The 16,257-nt window shown below is 29.8% G+C and overlaps 1 protein-coding gene across 1 annotated transcript in view; it reads left to right on the top strand.

Moving 5' to 3' along the window:
* Positions 1–262: 262 nt before the first annotated feature.
* Positions 263–16,257, top strand: part of LOC123301224 (alkaline phosphatase-like) — a 639,211-nt gene continuing 623,216 nt past the window's right edge. The window contains exon 1 of the mRNA XM_044883958.1: positions 263–867. Within this exon, the coding sequence (XP_044739893.1) occupies positions 750–867 (118 nt within the window). The 5' untranslated portion in view covers positions 263–749. The remainder of the gene's footprint in view (positions 868–16,257) is intronic.

Raw genomic sequence — 16,257 nt, 5'->3', positions numbered from 1 at the left:
TTTACATAATAGATGTCTAGTAACTAATCACTGACTCACAATTACTTCCCTATTGGAAAAATTGAGATAAATACCCAAAAACCCATTTTCTGGGTAGCTACATGATAAAACGGCCGTAAACTCAAAAGCCATGGAAGATTTTAGTTTCCCATTACCCTAAAACACCCATTACATCAAAAATCAACAACGATAAAATAATATATGTATAATAATGCAAGACAATGTCTCAATTTCAGAATTGGTATACATTGGAACCGGTTCGTTTGTTCTGTGAATAGACATCACATACGTCCGTCGTCGAATCTACCTCTACCTAGATAAATATATTTTGGGACAACGGTGTAACATTGTTGTTATGGTTTTGTGTTTAAAATGATGTTATATCATCATTATTGGTGGAAAGGTACAACAATTGTGATCAGGTCATCATTATTATCATCATTATTGAAGCTGAACAAAAACCAATTACCGTGACGGACTACCAATCTACCTATACGGCCAGAGAGAGAGTAAGCGACGAATTTCTACGACAATTCTATATTTGCAATTCGATCAGAGTGTGTTCAGTAGAATGATGTTAGAGGTTTCATAAAACCATCCTCCTGGTTGTCTGTCTGTCCTGTTTGTGCTACTAAAGCTGCAGGGATATACAATTGTTTTGTGTGTTGCTAAAAGGCTTTATATATATTCATTCACAATTACTTGGAAATTACGTCACATACATATATACGTATATATACACATACACAATGTTACTTAATTATATTAGAATGGTGCAATGGATACTCCATTTTATGCTACTATTGATGATTGCAACTATGGTGTTTTGTGTACCGGCTATTGTGTCACCACCAGCTACAGATCAAGGTATGTGACTATTCGATATATTTTTTCACTTTATTTTGTAATTGGTTTTACCAGCTATTATATTCTAGCATAGAAAGTTTGAATTCAATGAGAATGACAACTTGTTATATAGAGTATCACTTAAAGGTATGGAAAAATATGAAAAGAGTACAGTAGAATCTCGATAATTCAAATCTTCTTAAGTCAAAATCCGTGATTAGATGAACAAAACTGCCATCCCCTTCGGTTGAATGAATAAATACGCGATGCATTTAATTACAAACACAGACTTCGAAAGTCGAAGTTAGTAAAATATACAGTGTGTCACAATTTAATTGAAGACACCCTCTCATATTTTCGTTATTTATAGGAATATCGATTAGAAATCGATTGCATAGTCATACAGGGTGATAGGTTACATTTTTTAAGATACTTAAACGAAATCTGAACTTTAAACTTAGCCTACTAAAAATTGACAAATAGGGCCGCTTCTTAACATTTTGCCTAGCGTCAGAGATGGTTAGAGATATCGAAATAAATTATAAGAAAAAGTTGCTTAGAATATTTGTTATACCCATACACCGATGTTCTACTAGTGTGCCATGGAATGTAAAAACTAGACAAATCTTATCTTATATATTTAAACGAGCAATTCTTGTATATATATATATATATATATATATATATATATATCAACGATCTTGGAAATGGCTCCAACGATTTTCATGAAAATGATTATGTAGGGGTTTTTTGGGGCGATAAGTCGATCTAGCTAGGTTTCATTTATCAGAAATGTCGTTTTATCCGTCTTTTCATGAAAAATTCATCAGACATCTATTGGTGTATAACGTAGTTAATGATATACAATGCAAATTATAACATAACAAAAAGGAGGCGTTTGAGTAGTCTTAAGTGAAAAATATTACTCTTGCTGACATCTATTGGCGAATAACCGAGCGAAGCTCGGTCATCCAGATATTTGATTATTAATAGTGTTATGTATTCAAACATTTCAATAAACTTGTTATAATTTTGAGTAAAGACCAAAATAATGGAAAAATTAAAAAAACTAATTTGGTCATATGTATATGGATATAAAAAAATATTCTAAGAAACTTTTTAAAATAATTTTTTTTTTCGAAATTGCCAACCATATCTGACGCTAGACAAAATATTAATATTCGGTCCTATTTGTCAATTTGTATAGTAGCCTGAGTTTAAAGTTTTGATTTCGGTTAAGTGTCTTGAAATGTGGCCCATCATTTTGTTAGAATGTGCAAAATTTAAAATCGTTATTCCCATAAATAACGAAAATATGACAGCATATGCATTATTTTGAATTCCCTGTACTCATAGCCATAAAATTCCAAAGAAATTTGCGAAATGGAAATTTTTTAAATTTTTCTTGAAATTGGAGTTAACGGGATTCTGCTATAGTAGAATCATCATTGGCTAGAGAAGAGGTGTGTAACGACATGGTTTTAATCAAGTATGACAAATAACAAATGCACAATTAAAAACCATAGTTACTTTTATAATAGTTTGAATCTGTCAGTTTAGTCGAACAATTTACACCAAACAACATCATCATTAATGTATTCAATTATCAAATTATATGTATTACGTATTAAATTATCATATTTAAAATTTCCGTTGATATAAATGTATGGTAAATAAATAATTTTTACTTCACCGTAAAAGGTGTGGATAGCTTAATATCTGAGTGAATTATAATTGTATAAACAAATAAATTAAATTAATTTAAACCGTTTTGGTTTGTCGTAACCGCGTAAGTATTTAAACGCGTGTGCGTAGGGTGAGGTATCTGTCAGTCCATAATTAAATTTTGAATTAAATGCAAATGCAACAAATATTTCCTGATGATTAATTATTTGTATTCAAGAATAAACCTTCCGATTAAGAATAAAAGAACAATATTTTGTTCAAATAGTTCCGTCGGTTGGATAGGCAGTAGCCAATTTAAAACAACCAATTTTTAGTAAATTTTTAATGGAACCACAGAAGAGTTTGAGTTTTGCCTGGTAACTTTGATTGCGTTTTGCCTGGTAACTTTGATTGCGTTCTTAAAAGCGTTAGTTGCCTCTAAATGATTTAACATAACATTTGCATTTGACTGGCCACAAATAATAGCCCGATTGTCAATAACAAATTTTCAATATCTAACATTACGCGAGTGTATATCGACTCATGTCATTCACTGGGAATATAATGCTGGCGAAAAAAGATTGACCAAAAAAACCGCTAATTCATACCAAAATATGCCTTACCAATATGTATTACCAGGCGACCCGTTCGGAATTCCTGAATATGGTACCTGGACTAAAAATAGGCTACGGATATAATAGGCTAATATTTAAGTGATGAAAATGTCAACAGTATTTTACTAAAGTTTTGTAGTGAATAGGCAATTTTATTACAGATATGATATGCAAATTCCATACTGAACAAAATTATATCTTAAAACCCAAATCGGTGCCGCATATTTTTAGATCGTGAGTCTATTCTTCGCGATTAGCTAGCACAATAAGCTTTAACATTTTTCACACGCTATGGAAAAATGCTTTAGCCTAAAGTTTGCTAGTGCCATAGAGGACATTCGCTTGTCTCATGACTTTGACCTTCAATTATTATCAATAAATTTTGTGTGTATTTTATTTCGATTCAATGCATTAATAACATAATTTAAGTTAGCATATCCTACGAAAGCTAACATTATTCGAAAAAAGGTTTTGAAGAAAAAATTTGAGTTTTTTTATGAGGATCAACTTTCTAATTTTAAGATAGTCTATCTCTTACCGTTTAAACCCGGAGAACTAGGTTCAGTCTGATATCAGAACATGATGTCTTCTATCAAACTCTACAACTTTTGTAAGTTTTTGATTTGTTAACTACTAAACAAGATATTTAGTGGTAAATATTAAAATGGCCCACCCTGTATAAGATTTTTTGGTAGAAGCAATTGCCAAAAAAGCCATTTACTTTTATAATGCTTTCAGCATATTTCTATTATTATTATAATATTATTGAGAAGCACTCCAATTTTAAAATACGATATTTGTACCATCCAAACAAAGAAGTTTCTGTTCGGTTCCTCGAAACACTGGGGAAAAATTTGTTTTAATTTAGTAAATAATGTAACGATATTTCCTGCTCCTTAAAAGAAGCAAAATTGTTCGTGTGAACATACTTGGGCTTATAATTTCTCATACAATATACATTGTATTGAAAGTATACAAATTATGCATTTTTGTTTTTTAAATTTTGTTTATTTTTTGCATAATTTAATGATCTTATTCCATGTGTTCACATCAACCGTGGTTGAAAAGTAAAACTTACCAAACAATATAAACAATGTAATTAATAATCTGCCGTGTATTATAGTTTGAGCAAATATTTATACGATCATTATCTACATAACATTTTCTAGCCAGTCCACTAGCTGGCTATGAGTATGCACGTGATTATCGTATGACCCGCTGAGAGAATTCTTCTAGTATACGAAATCGTTTTTCGATCCTTTTCTTTTAACTCTGATAAAATCGACCAAAAATCTTAAGCAGTTAGTACCTGGATAACCGACGTTTTGTTCGGTATTTTTTTAGTTAAAAAGACACCAATTTTATCACTCATATAAGAACCGGTTAAAATATCTCCACATAAATACCACTTTGAATGTCCCGGTAATGTACTTTATTTCGTTAACCACGTTTAACACCAATGTCAGGAAGAGTCATATTTTGCAATTTGTTTCAATTTTTCCTGAAAACATGGATAAAGCCTAGCTAAATCGTTTTTTTGCAAAGGAGTGGTAATGTGTTTACAAGTCTATATAAGTAGGCATGTTCCTTTGTAACGCACTAGATACCAATGCTTGGGTCGATCGAAGGCTTAATCTTGCAAGGGTCACTGAAGGTATGGCAATATTGAAAATTCAACATGGCGACCACCAGTCCCATATTGTTAAATAAAAAAAAAATTAAAAAAGTCGATGAACTATGTTCAGTGGGGTATCATTGATTCTTCATTGAAAATCCTGTCTAAAGAGTGTAAAATAAGAAAATAAATTTAAAACAAAAGAACTGACAGTGTTAAAGAAAAACTGAAAAGAAAAAGTCCAGTAGTTTATAAAGCGACTTGAACAGTCTGGAGCCATTATTGGGTAGATTTGAGCTGGTCAAAATTTGAATGTGTTAGTCGTTATGTAAGCTACTGGATTGGTATTTTTCTTAACGCAGTCGGGTTTTTGTTTACCATATTTTTAATATCTTAAAATGTGTCTATCGGTTTTTGCTTATTCATAGTTTGATAGTGGCCACTATATTTCTTCTGTAGTAGACTTACTTGTGACAAAGTAAGAGTTTTGTTTATTTTGAACACTAGTGTGTTGTTAACTAATAAAACTATGAATAATAAAACAAAATCTATTGTTAAATATATTCCTTAGAATATGTAAACTAACAGTAGGATTGTTTGTTAAGTTTAAATATTATGGGTTTAATTAATGGATGATTTGCAAACTTACTGAAAAATTTGGTAAACCATTACTGACTAATGTCTTTATTATTTATGTGGGGAGCGGGAGGCTTGTTTAAACGGGGGTAGGTATTATCCTCTAGCAACTAAACTAAACACGACAAAGTGTTAACTTCAAGGTTTGAACTTTGGGCGATGCTAACGAACAAGTCCCATCACACCAGTTGCCTGCCAGCTGCCGTGTTGTATAGTTGAGGCACATGGGTGCCAAAATACATGTAATCGAATATTTTTAGCTAGTAGTTTTTCTAATTTGAGCTTTAATTCATTACTTATGTGATTGAGGATTCATGTATATCTAATGTTTATTAAGTGGAGAATTCCATCTACATGTTGTTTTGTTAAAGTAATGCAAAGTTATTTTTTAATAATGTTCCATGTATAAAAAGTACCTCTGGGGCTAGTATTAACCAAATGCGTGGGGATAAGTATTAACCTGTTAATGTATACCAATTTTCTCTAGTTTCTATAATTTTATGTTAAAACGGACCCGTAATTCGTCTGAAGGTGGTTCTTTTATAAAAATTACTACGAAAGGTATTCCTAAAAGTTTCTTATGAATTTATTTTATATAGTCCTTTACTCTGAATTTGATTTAACGCCATATATCACATAATTTGTCGACGTACGTACCACATGATGCCACGCACTGAAACTTTGTCACATACCAAAAATAATAATAATAATTTTTTTAATGGATATGTTCTAATTTATTAACAGTTTTGCATATTTTGTAGGTAGCAGGTTTAAATGTAGTTAAGGAGCTTGCGTGTTTTTTATCGTCGGTAGGTTGATAGTTAATAATAATAAGACGTTTATCTCCTCTAAACTCAGCTTTTTCATAATATTGGACGTCGAAAGTGTAAACTTGATCGCCAACTATCAACCCACAAATCAGAAGGTTAGAATTTATATATAAAAATGCATATTATACTAGTAATTGTTCTTAAAAATTGTTTGGGACTATGATCCGGACGCCACTTGTATCTACTTCGATAATTTTCAATCACTTTGATTTCGAAATATAACGATTAAAATTTTTTCTGAAATCTGGACTTCATTTAAGCTTGTATACAAACATGAAAGTGATAGAAAATATATAAAAATACTGACGCCAGTTATTATTTTTACATCTTTTATCAATGGTATAAACGACGTCAAGATCCAATTTTTATAACAAGTGAAAACAAACAATTGACTGAGTTAACTGTTGAAATACCATGTATAGACAGTGTTGATGCGCAATCGTTTGTTTTTTTTTTTTTGACGTCACGTAAATAACAAAAGATATTCACTTTTAAATAGACACACACACACAACTGATATTCCTATATTAATACATACTATAAAATTTGCACCTTATTAACGCCCTCGTGGGTAAACAGTGATGTTTACAAAAAAATGTTTCAAACAAAAGTTTTTTATTTTTTTATAAGGAACATTTTCCATTTAAACTTTTGTTCTATCTCTAACGGTTTACAAGATGGGTCCTACGGACCCAAGACCCAATTGACCTATGATGCTCATTTACGAACTTGACCTCACTTTTTACGTCCTGAGTACGCTGTAAAAATTTCAGCTCGATATCTTTTTTCGTTTTTGAGTTATCGTGTCCACAGACGGACGGACGGACAACCGGAAATGGATTAATTAGGTGATTCTATGAACACCTATACCAAAATTTTTTTCGTAGCTCAATATTTTTAATATTTTTAAGCGTTACAAACTTGGGACGAAACTTAATACACTATGTATATTTCATATATACATGGTATAAAAACCAATCGTTAAATCGTTGTTTTTCGAAGAGGAGGTGATTTACTATTACCAGAGTACGGTAGTACTATTTTTGGGAAGGATTCCAATCATTGATACGACCCATTTTAAACCCCCGAACTAAAAAAATGGGTGTTATAAGTTTGACCACTATGTGTGTGTGTGTCCGCTGTGGCATCGTAGCGCCTAAACAGATGAACTGATTTTGACTTTTTGGTCTCTTTTGAAACGTAATATAATTGAAAGTTTCCGTTCTAGTTCGCATTTAGGGTTCCGTACGCGATTTTTTTTTTAAATTTTCGTACCAGTTTAATGAGCTCTTTAACTAATATTATTAGGTAGCAGCAGTATAATGGACTATTTTCAAAGATATTTTACATACATGACAGGTGTCGTAATATTGAGAAAATGAATTATGAGATATTGTGGGTGCGTGTAATGTGAGAGTGTTTTGGATGTGTGTGTGTGTGTGTGGTGTGATATGATTGATTGCAATTCATAGCGTAATAATTTGTCATTTCTTTAAAACATTTATATACATATTTTATAAGAGGTAATATACCAAATATATATTTTTGAATGTGAAAATATAATATTCAAAAATTCAATGGAATGATTAAATCCCTGTTTCCCGAAAAACTGTGAACTGAAAAACAAATGATGTTTGTTTGTGTGTTTATTATCGTAAAATTATTATAAATGAGCTTTATATTTGAATGATATTTCAACATATTTATTATATAAAAGCTAATTCACACTTATTTTTGCTGCTATTTGAGAGTATATTAATATTTCACTGTTCGAAACAGTTATGTGCTTTAGAAATTTCCAAAAAAATTATTCTTCTCAAAGGTGAAAAATTTTATTTTCGATATTTATTGAAATTCGATACCGTAACAAATTGAACTTGTTTCCATAAGACAAATCTCAATACCAAATTCTTTGTAAAGTCCAAAATATTATCGTTAACCCATAATAGCTCAAGAGAAATCTTTTCATCGGGATTACCATTCTTTGGACGCAAGAAATGATCCATGAAAAGTTCATTAAAAAATCTGTGTGCTTATAAAAATGCAAGGTCCAAGATCCCAAAAATATATTTTTTTCAAATTTCTCGTAAACTTTTAAGTTTAAGGTAGTTTTAGTCATTATAAAATTTGTTTTTGAGTTAATTTTGAAAAAAGATACAAAAAATGCGTGGCAATACCTAATTATTCTCAAGATATTTGGCTTAAAAAACTTAAAGTTTCATTATAAATGAGGCACGAATTATTTGCCATTGTGTTCGAAATATTAATTATTTCTTTATGAAAACTTCATAACTGAAACATATAAAATTTTACACAAACGCTCCTGAAATGACATAACTAAGAAAGATTTATGGAAATTCGTCCCTCATATAAAGGGTTAAAATGTAGAATGAAAGCTTGTAAGAAATTTTGTCCATTCTGAAGTACTTACACATAAATTTTTTCATTTATAACGGTGGATGAAGTTGCAGACAAACGCTAGTTTATTCTATAATACTCCATTGGTCCTATAATATTCATAATATACAATACCGTATTTTTCGTGTAGTAAAGCGACTTACTATAACTTCTCTAACTTTTCTCAGTTGAATAATTCGAAAACCGTAGCTTTTAGAGAAATTTTGTATGGCTTTTTTGTGTAAAATTATACACAAATTTTATACTGACTAAACCGCTAAGGGTTAAACTTATAGTTATAAGAGATAATTGAAAAAAACTATTTTCAGGACCTCTGACTTTTGAATAATCTTTTTTGCGCACATGATTTATCAATGGACTTTTCATAGGTCATTTATTACATCCGAATAAAGATAACCCCGGTGAAAAAACCTCCCTTGGAATTTTGAGGCAGCAAAACCTGTATTCTCCTAATCTATTAAAAATATCGAAAAAAAAAAATTTAAGAGGAAGCAATTTTACTCAAAATGTTAGGATTCAACGAAAACAACGTGATCTATTGATTTATGTTTCACATAATTTTCATTCATATTTCATCGTATAATTTTATCAATTTTCAGACATAAACAAACCTAAACACCTTACGCTTTTTCTACAAACTCCTGAAGAATTTTTTTTATTAAACGAAAGTTATGCCACATATGTCAAAAGTAGGTATAACCGACCTTGAGGATTTTTTCATATTAATATATTATAATAAAAATAAATTGTTATATTATTCCAATAAAAATCAAATTAATTTGGCTCTATTGTATTTGATATCTAATTTGTAGCATGAGAAAGCATAAATTATGTGTCATATAAAATCAACCATACAATTTTCAATATATAAATTTGCCGTTGCTAGATTATAATTTCAGACATATTATAATCCGGTTAGTTGGGTTGTATGGTTATGGTCCTCATATTGAACTTCTTAGATGATGAAAATAATTTTCTCGAACGGAAACAGAATTGTCTAGTTTGTGAGTTAAATACGCGATTGTTATTGAAGATTTACTGAGATCAATACCGAGCGCTGGGAAAAATATTTTGAATATAATATATCAATTAGAAAAATTAATAATCGTAGATATTTGTGCAAATATTATTTTTGCAGGAAAAATAGCCAAGTCATAAATTATTGTTCAAGTTATTTTTAAACAACTTCAAACAAAAAAGAAAGAGGTTCTCAATTCGACTGTATTTTTTTTTATGTTTGTTACCTCAGAACTTTTGACTGGGTGAACCGATTTTGATGATTCTTTATATATTTGAAAGCTCGTACTTCCCATGTGGTCCCTTTTTAATTTGTTCTATAGTTCTGAAAATGGTATCTATGTGAAAACTATATAAGTCTTAAATTTGCATTTAGTAGGTGCGCGAAAAATGGACGAATAACTCAGTATCACGCCAACCGATTTCGATTATTCTTTTTTAGTGACAAATTATGTGTGTACTTCAAATACACTAAAAATCATAAAATAAAAGAAATTTTACCCAAAAAAAACCGACTTCAAAAATAAAAATTAAGAAACAAATTAATATTCACTAAAAAGTAAAAAATTACGAAAATTTAGTGTAGTTACAATTATTGTTTTTTTTGGGGTCGATGTCAGGCAAGTTAATGTAGCAAACTGTTCTGTCACAGTTGTTTCTTTGGCTGACACCGGATCCAAAAATAAAAATAATTGTAACTACATTATACTTTCGTTATTTTTTACTTTTTAGTGCATATTAATTTGTTTTTGAATTGTTTTTTTTTTTTGAAGTCGGTTTTTTTTTTTGTAAAAAGTTTTTTTTACAGCTAATTATTAAAGTTTCCAGTTTATGATTTTGATCTTTTGACCACATCTTGATGTTATTTCACATAAAAATGCGTACACTCAGACCTCAATCTTAAAGTGTTGTTAATAAATTTTCCTGATCATGTTAAGGAAAATGTATTACCAATAAGTACCAAAAAGACCTCACCTCAACTTGCCTGGGTTGAGTTGCGTTTATATGGGTTGAGTTGGCATGTGTTGGGTTGGCTATGGAAGTTCGTGAATAGCCATTACAATATGGCTGAAATTACCATGTAGCTACAACAAATGTTATTCTAAGCCTGACGATAGGATGTGTGTTAGTGTTGTATATGGTAATGAAATTAAAGTCAGTAATAAAATTATCACATGATAAATAGAAACAAAAATTAAAACCACCATATCATTTGATATGACAGCAGATCAATATTATACGATGATGAAAATTATTAATATCTATAAATTATATTCAATCACATTATACAAATGTTATTCAACGATACATGCAACTTCACATGCGATTCCCCGGAGTAAAAATTTACAATTGGGATATATCAAATAAAATGGAATGTGTGAGTAATTAAATTGCATTCAATAGGGGTTCGAATTAAATTTTTTTTTGTCACTTTAGATGAAGAATTCTCACTTCACGAATAGAAATGTGAAGTTCGTTTAATATTTATTAGTATACAAGATATGAACAATTAAAATTTCTAATTAAACAAAGAGAAAGATATCGAGTAACGCTATACGTAGGTATCACCATAGAGAATACATATAAAACATTGTTTTGCTAAAAGGAGAAGGGCAAACTTCGAATGCAACCTTTCATTTCTTACAGCTTCTTCGTTTTTTAATCAATTTTAATTTCACTTTCAAATTTTGCCATGGTATCAGGACTAGTTTTACATTTTTTATGGGTGAAATGGCCACTTCTACATCAGGATTATTCCCGATTGCATAACTGCGTCAAAATTTTAATTTGAATTGTAATTTGATTACAAGCTCGAATTTAATAATTCAAAAATTAAATTGATTATATAAAAAATTTCCAAACCGGGTATAAGCTGAGCTCCGTGTCTAGCTCTTCTATCGTAATTTTTTTCACCATTTTGAGTTGATTAAAACTGATATAAACTTGTTCGTTAGATTTGTACAATCCCTTAAAGGTATTTTTAGAATTTTATCAAAATTAAGCCAATTTATATTTCGATTCAATACCTTTTGGTGTGAATTTCAAAGTTTATCATCCATGATGTATTCTCAACTTTGTACTGTGAGGTAAAATTGGCTTGACCAACTGGGACCAAACTGTGTCATAGTAAAATTTGCTTAATCGAAATATGCGATAACTTTTGATCAACTGTTTAGATACCCGGTTTTACGCTACTTTCCCTTATTACATCCTGTACATTACACAATCACGAATATTATTTATGACAAACAAACCAATCATATTTATGGGTACTAAAGTCGGTTTAAACAGTTTGGCATCGCAATAACCTATTATTATTTCGTTACCAAAAATGGTTCTATTTTTTTGTGGAAACTAAGTTATATACGAACTAAGTGACGTAGTGGGAGTATTCATTCAATTTAAAATAAAAATGGCAAAAAAAACTATAAAATTGTATTTCATATATAAATGATATCAGATAACTAACAATACTACTGAAATATCAACAAAAATTATATACAATAAATAAAACATATTGGATCGAATAAAAGTATTAGCGTAGTATCGATTTTATCAGGGGCGTCATCATTGTCGTCACGTATTTTTGTGTACTACATTGTGAAAACCAACATTTACCTATTTGTTCATCTTTCATTCTCGACTCAATTAGTGCGCGTTTAACGTGAGTGTTTGTATGGCTCTCTGTGGCTCATAAAACAATAAACCGATTTTGATTTGGTTATCTTGTTTGAAAGGTAGCTCGATTTATAGTGTTCTTACGTATGATTCAAGAAACTGTGCTTATTTTCTATAGATTTACCAGGGGAAAACCGATTTTTCGACATTTGTAAAAGCCTTGTTAATTGCTCATTTTCCTTTCGAATAACAGGGTTGGTAAGAAGTGACCATTGAAGGTTTTCAATTCGGCACAACATCCCTATTTAAATAGAACTACAGTGTTTTTTTTTTAATCATTATTAAAGATTTATGCTAGAATTGACAATATTTATGCTATGCGAATTAATGCACGATATAAATATCAACTTATCGCCATCTACACACTTACACTGCCTGTGGCTCCCAAACGGATAAACTGGCTTTTAGTTTTTTTTTCAGAAATATTTCCGTTATTTCTTTTTAAAGTTTTTTCTTTTTGATCGAGTTTTCTTAAATTTTGAATTTAATATTATTTACCTACTAAATCTAATTTTCTATAAATTAAAATGCCATAAAGACAGTCAAATTGATAATAGTAACAAATGTCACAAAGGCTTTGTATGTCTCAGAAGCAAAATAGAGTTTATTTATTTTATATTACAAATGTCAAAAGACTCATAGTTTTTTAACTGAACAGCAAAAAGTGAAAAAAGTCTGCAAATTTTGCATTTTCTCACGGATTAAGCAGGTGGCACAACTTCTTTTGCATGCCAAGCGTAGTTTATAACTCCCCTAAAGGGTTCAAATATAATACCAAAAAAAGCAGCTTTACATTGCTTCGATTTTAGTTGTTTTTTCTCCTTACGTATTATGTTGTTCGTGATGCAGAATCAGTGTGAATACGAGATCTTACACGGGAGCTTATGGATAGACGTAAGACACGTGGATTCACGGATCTTAGACACACAGAAATAGACACGCGAATCCACATCCGAGACACGTAATGCATGAAAACGAAATTGAACCACCCGTTCAGCAAACAACGTCTACTTGAACCTATTAACTAATAATATAAAACATCAGTTTAAAGTTATTTTGGTCTTAAAGCTACGCTCTTCAAACAAATAAAATGTCCTTTATTGTTTATGTCAGTACGCTTTTTTTTATGGAATTAGAAAAATAAACATTAGATCTTTTCCTTTGATAAATCATATATATGAAGTTGGAGAGTTGCTGTCTAACAAAGTGATTGCAAAATGAAAGTTCATATTCTGTACAGGGGTACCCAGAACAGTGTATGATTTTGAAAATATAATGTAACAAACAATTTTTAGTTTTTAAAAAATAAAAGTACAAATTCAGTGAAAAAAATTCAAATTTCTAAAACGGAAATTCAAATTTTAAAACGGACGTGTCGTCATAGTATGTGCCTTGTCAAATTTTTTGACATACTGTATTCTATTAATTACTTATATTTTGTATCGTATTTCATTGTAAATTCATTTTTTATATTATTTTGTAAATTATACACTGAACTGTCACCAATTGACAGGTCACATATTAATACGTCGTCAACAGAGAGCGCCAAAAGGGCTGCTTTTAAACATCTCAATTTTTTTCTCTATTTAAAATATTTTTTTACACTTATTTACAGCATTTTTAATTAGTATTTCTCTTTTTTACTATGTAATCACGGTGTAAACAATTAATTAAAAATATTTTAAAAAAATACAAGAATATTCCCTATTAAGTGAGTTATAACTTGGTCGAATTTCACATCTTGTAGCTTTTTTTTGGGAATTTACATGAAAAAGTATCTCATGAAAGAGATAGAGAAACTTACTGTACCAGAATAATCGATCACCAACATTGGAGTCATTTAATGAACGTAACAGAAAATGTTTGAGATCTTGTAGAATGTGATAAATAACGTCTGGAAAATTGTGTATAGGTACCAGAATTAGCGTTATCTTTCTGGAGTAATTTTTTTTAAACTTGTTTTGAAATTTAAAAACATACAAGAATCCTTTTTTATGTTATTTAAATAGTTTTTTGAAATGCAATTTTATTCAAAATAAAATTTATAATTCTCCTTAGAAATTCTTTTTTGGAATTATCATAAATGCTTTTTAAATATTTTAAGAAGATAATAAAATATATTTAGCAGAATTGATGAGCTTTTGTCTAGAAACGTTTTTAAAATCACATACTTATCTGACCCTGTATGTATTTAGATGGACTGTAGATATCGTTAACTAAAACAATATCATTGATGTGGGTGGACCTCTATTGTAAAATAGTATGATAGCGGATATCAAAAAAAACAACAAAGTTATACTTCCTGTTTGGCAATATTTTATTTTATATTGACCATGTATGTATGTGTATTATGTCTTTCATAAATAATTGAAGCATCCATTTTATTCGAGGTAAAGGAAATAGTAGATTTCAATAAAACTGATTAATTATTTTATCTTCGCTGTGCATTGCAATTGGGTTGATTTTATATATATTCTTTGCACTGATGGATATTTTTAACTATTTGACTTAGAATCAAAGGGTGGGCGGAGGCGTTGTCAGTGTACAATGAAAACTTGGGAAAATTTAGTTAACAGGGAATTCATCATTGTTATCGGAAAATAAAAATTCACCAAGTCATATAAATCATTTCCATTCAACTATTGATTGCACCATGGCCTTTATTATTGCACCATGCACGCAGTACTTTAAACCTTCTTAGAACACTAATAGATTTATTGAGAAATTTCCAAGAAAATTGTCATACTTGTGTCATAAATGTCAAATCACGTATAGAACAGTTTCCGAGAAAATTGCCTTCTTTGACATAAAATCAATTTAAGAAAGTAATGCAAATTTCAATTATAATCAAATATTGATAAATCAAAAGAAAACTTTGATGACATTTAGAAATTTTATGTAAAAGTTTAATAATTTAACGGATCTTTAAAAATCATTTAATCGGAAAAAAATATAAAAAACGAAAATTTTTCTTAATGATAAAAGGAAACCAAAGTGATGAAAAACAATTTTTTTATGTCATAAAAATACCTAACAAGAAAGTAAAGTAGCTGAGGGATACCACTTAAGTAGACAATTAGTGACAGGAAATGAACCAATTAAAAGTGTTATAAGAGTGCGTTGTACTTAAATTTAACGAACATGAAAAAGCAAACAGATAAAAAAATGAAGTAGAGTCACAAGTTAGCGCATTTTTATCTTTCATTTATTCCATTCAATTTAATTTAATTATTGTTTCTTAAAACAATACAAACATTTTCAGAACAATTTATAAAAAAAGGTACGGAAAACGAATGGAAAGGGTAGTATGCAGCATATAGCTGGCTTATTTAGGAACTATCCCGGAATTAACATTTGAGCAAACCTAATGGAAAACCACAGAAAACTATAGGTAGAATAGCCTGCACCTGATACTAAAAATTAAATGTCTCCGGAGTATCACTCGTAGTGTGATGCGGTTTAGGTTGTGGAATACAAGTGGGACATAGATGAATAATATAAAACTTTAAACTGTAAAATACATAAGTCAAGATAAATTATTTTCTCAGTTTAAAGGATATGTGATAATATTAAAATACATAAGAAATAAAAATTCATTTTAAAAAATGAAACCAATATAACTCAAACTTCAACGTATTATTTATCATCCATTCAACTGAGAAGTCAAACATTTAAGGAATAAAAACCTTACCAACGAAGTGCTATAGATTATAAATGTGAAAATAAGGATGTTTGTTTGTTGGTCTATTTGTTTGTTTGTTTGTTACGCTTTCACGCAAAAACCAATGAATGGATTTGAATGAAACTGTACAACAATATAGCTTATCCATCAGAAAAGCACATGAGCTATAATTTAAACAAATATATTTAAAAAATTAATAAAAAAATTAAATTTAATCTGACATTTTACTGCTCCATTTATTATCTTCATTTTGAA

This window comes from Chrysoperla carnea, chromosome 5 (assembly GCF_905475395.1).
Source record: "Chrysoperla carnea chromosome 5, inChrCarn1.1, whole genome shotgun sequence".
NCBI lineage: Eukaryota > Metazoa > Arthropoda > Insecta > Neuroptera > Chrysopidae > Chrysoperla > Chrysoperla carnea.
This window is presented reverse-complemented; position numbering and strand designations above follow the sequence as displayed.